This window comes from Helobdella robusta (assembly GCF_000326865.2).
Source record: "Helobdella robusta unplaced genomic scaffold HELROscaffold_82, whole genome shotgun sequence".
Lineage (NCBI taxonomy): Eukaryota > Metazoa > Annelida > Clitellata > Rhynchobdellida > Glossiphoniidae > Helobdella > Helobdella robusta.
Window position 1 is genome coordinate 501062 of NW_008705476.1, and position 1153 is coordinate 502214.

General features: G+C 34.6%; 1 protein-coding gene across 1 annotated transcript in view; it reads left to right on the forward strand.

The window, feature by feature from the left end:
- Positions 1 to 238: 238 nt before the first annotated feature.
- The window catches only part of HELRODRAFT_182234 (hypothetical protein), a gene marked incomplete at both ends in the record, with an annotated part of 1184 nt that continues 269 nt past the window's right edge, over positions 239 to 1153 (forward strand). Inside the window, 2 exons of the mRNA XM_009032533.1 lie at positions 239 to 329; positions 962 to 1120. Of these exons, the coding sequence (XP_009030781.1) occupies positions 239 to 329; positions 962 to 1120 (250 nt within the window). The remainder of the gene's footprint in view (positions 330 to 961; positions 1121 to 1153) is intronic.

Below are 1153 nucleotides of genomic sequence, written 5' to 3' on the forward strand. Positions count from 1 at the left end.
AAAATAAAACTAGAATTAAAATAATTCGTTTAAATTTTCTCAGTATGACAGATCGGTATGCTCAACTCCGCTTACAACAAACAACAGTCGATCGTCTACACCCAACAACACCCACCACCACAACAACAACTACAACAACAACAGCAATAATAATAATAATGTTTTCAATAGCAACAATAACAACATTTTTAACAACAACAATAGTTTCAACAACAACAGCAATAACCATGGCATCAACATGGTCAAGACAAGTTACGATGATGATGATCAGTCAAATTCAGATTGGGGTGATGGTAGGCAAGTCAGACCATGCCCAGATGTTCCTCTAGGTAGCCATGATGATGATGATGACGACGACGATGACGATGATGACAATAATTTTGTGTGTAATGATGATGGTGGTGATATTAAGGAAAATGAGAATGAAGATGATTGTGATGATATTGAAAACAAATTTATAAAAACTCTGATAGGGATTGTCCACTGGCCCGTTGCTAATTTATTTATGTAATAATTCAGTCTATAATTCAACTCATTCACCAAACAAAAAATTCATTTATTTTCACTTTCATCAATTTTTTTCTTCACTTGTTTGATTTATCTAATTGTATATCTATTTGTCCATTCACACATCCCTCCATCCATCTATTTTCATCTTTCCCCATCCATCCATCCATCCAATTATCCATCTATCTGTTCTTTCATCATTCCATCAATTCATTCATCCATTTATCTATCCATTCACTATTCCATGTAGCTAAATTGTTTTTTTTTCAAATTGTATATTTATTTACAATCAACCAAAAAGACCAGCCTAAATGAAGCGTAATTGAAATTTAGCTGGTTGTTGGACGCAAATATAAAGCAATAAATAGTCTGGAGAAGGCTGCGATGGGAACTTGAGAACTAAAAAAAACACCATAAGCCACCCAAACACCATAAACCACCCAAACAAACACAGAAAAACAGCGGGGTTGGTGGAAGATAGATGACGTTGAAACCCTCAAAAACCTCCTCATGTCTTTGAATGGTAGAGGCCTAAGGGAGAAAGTTCTACAGAAATATCTGGAGAAGAATTTTGAAACCGTGTGCCAGAGTAGTTTCAAGATGAAGAAAAATAGTACGTTGTTTCGTTTTTTATTGTATTTGTTGT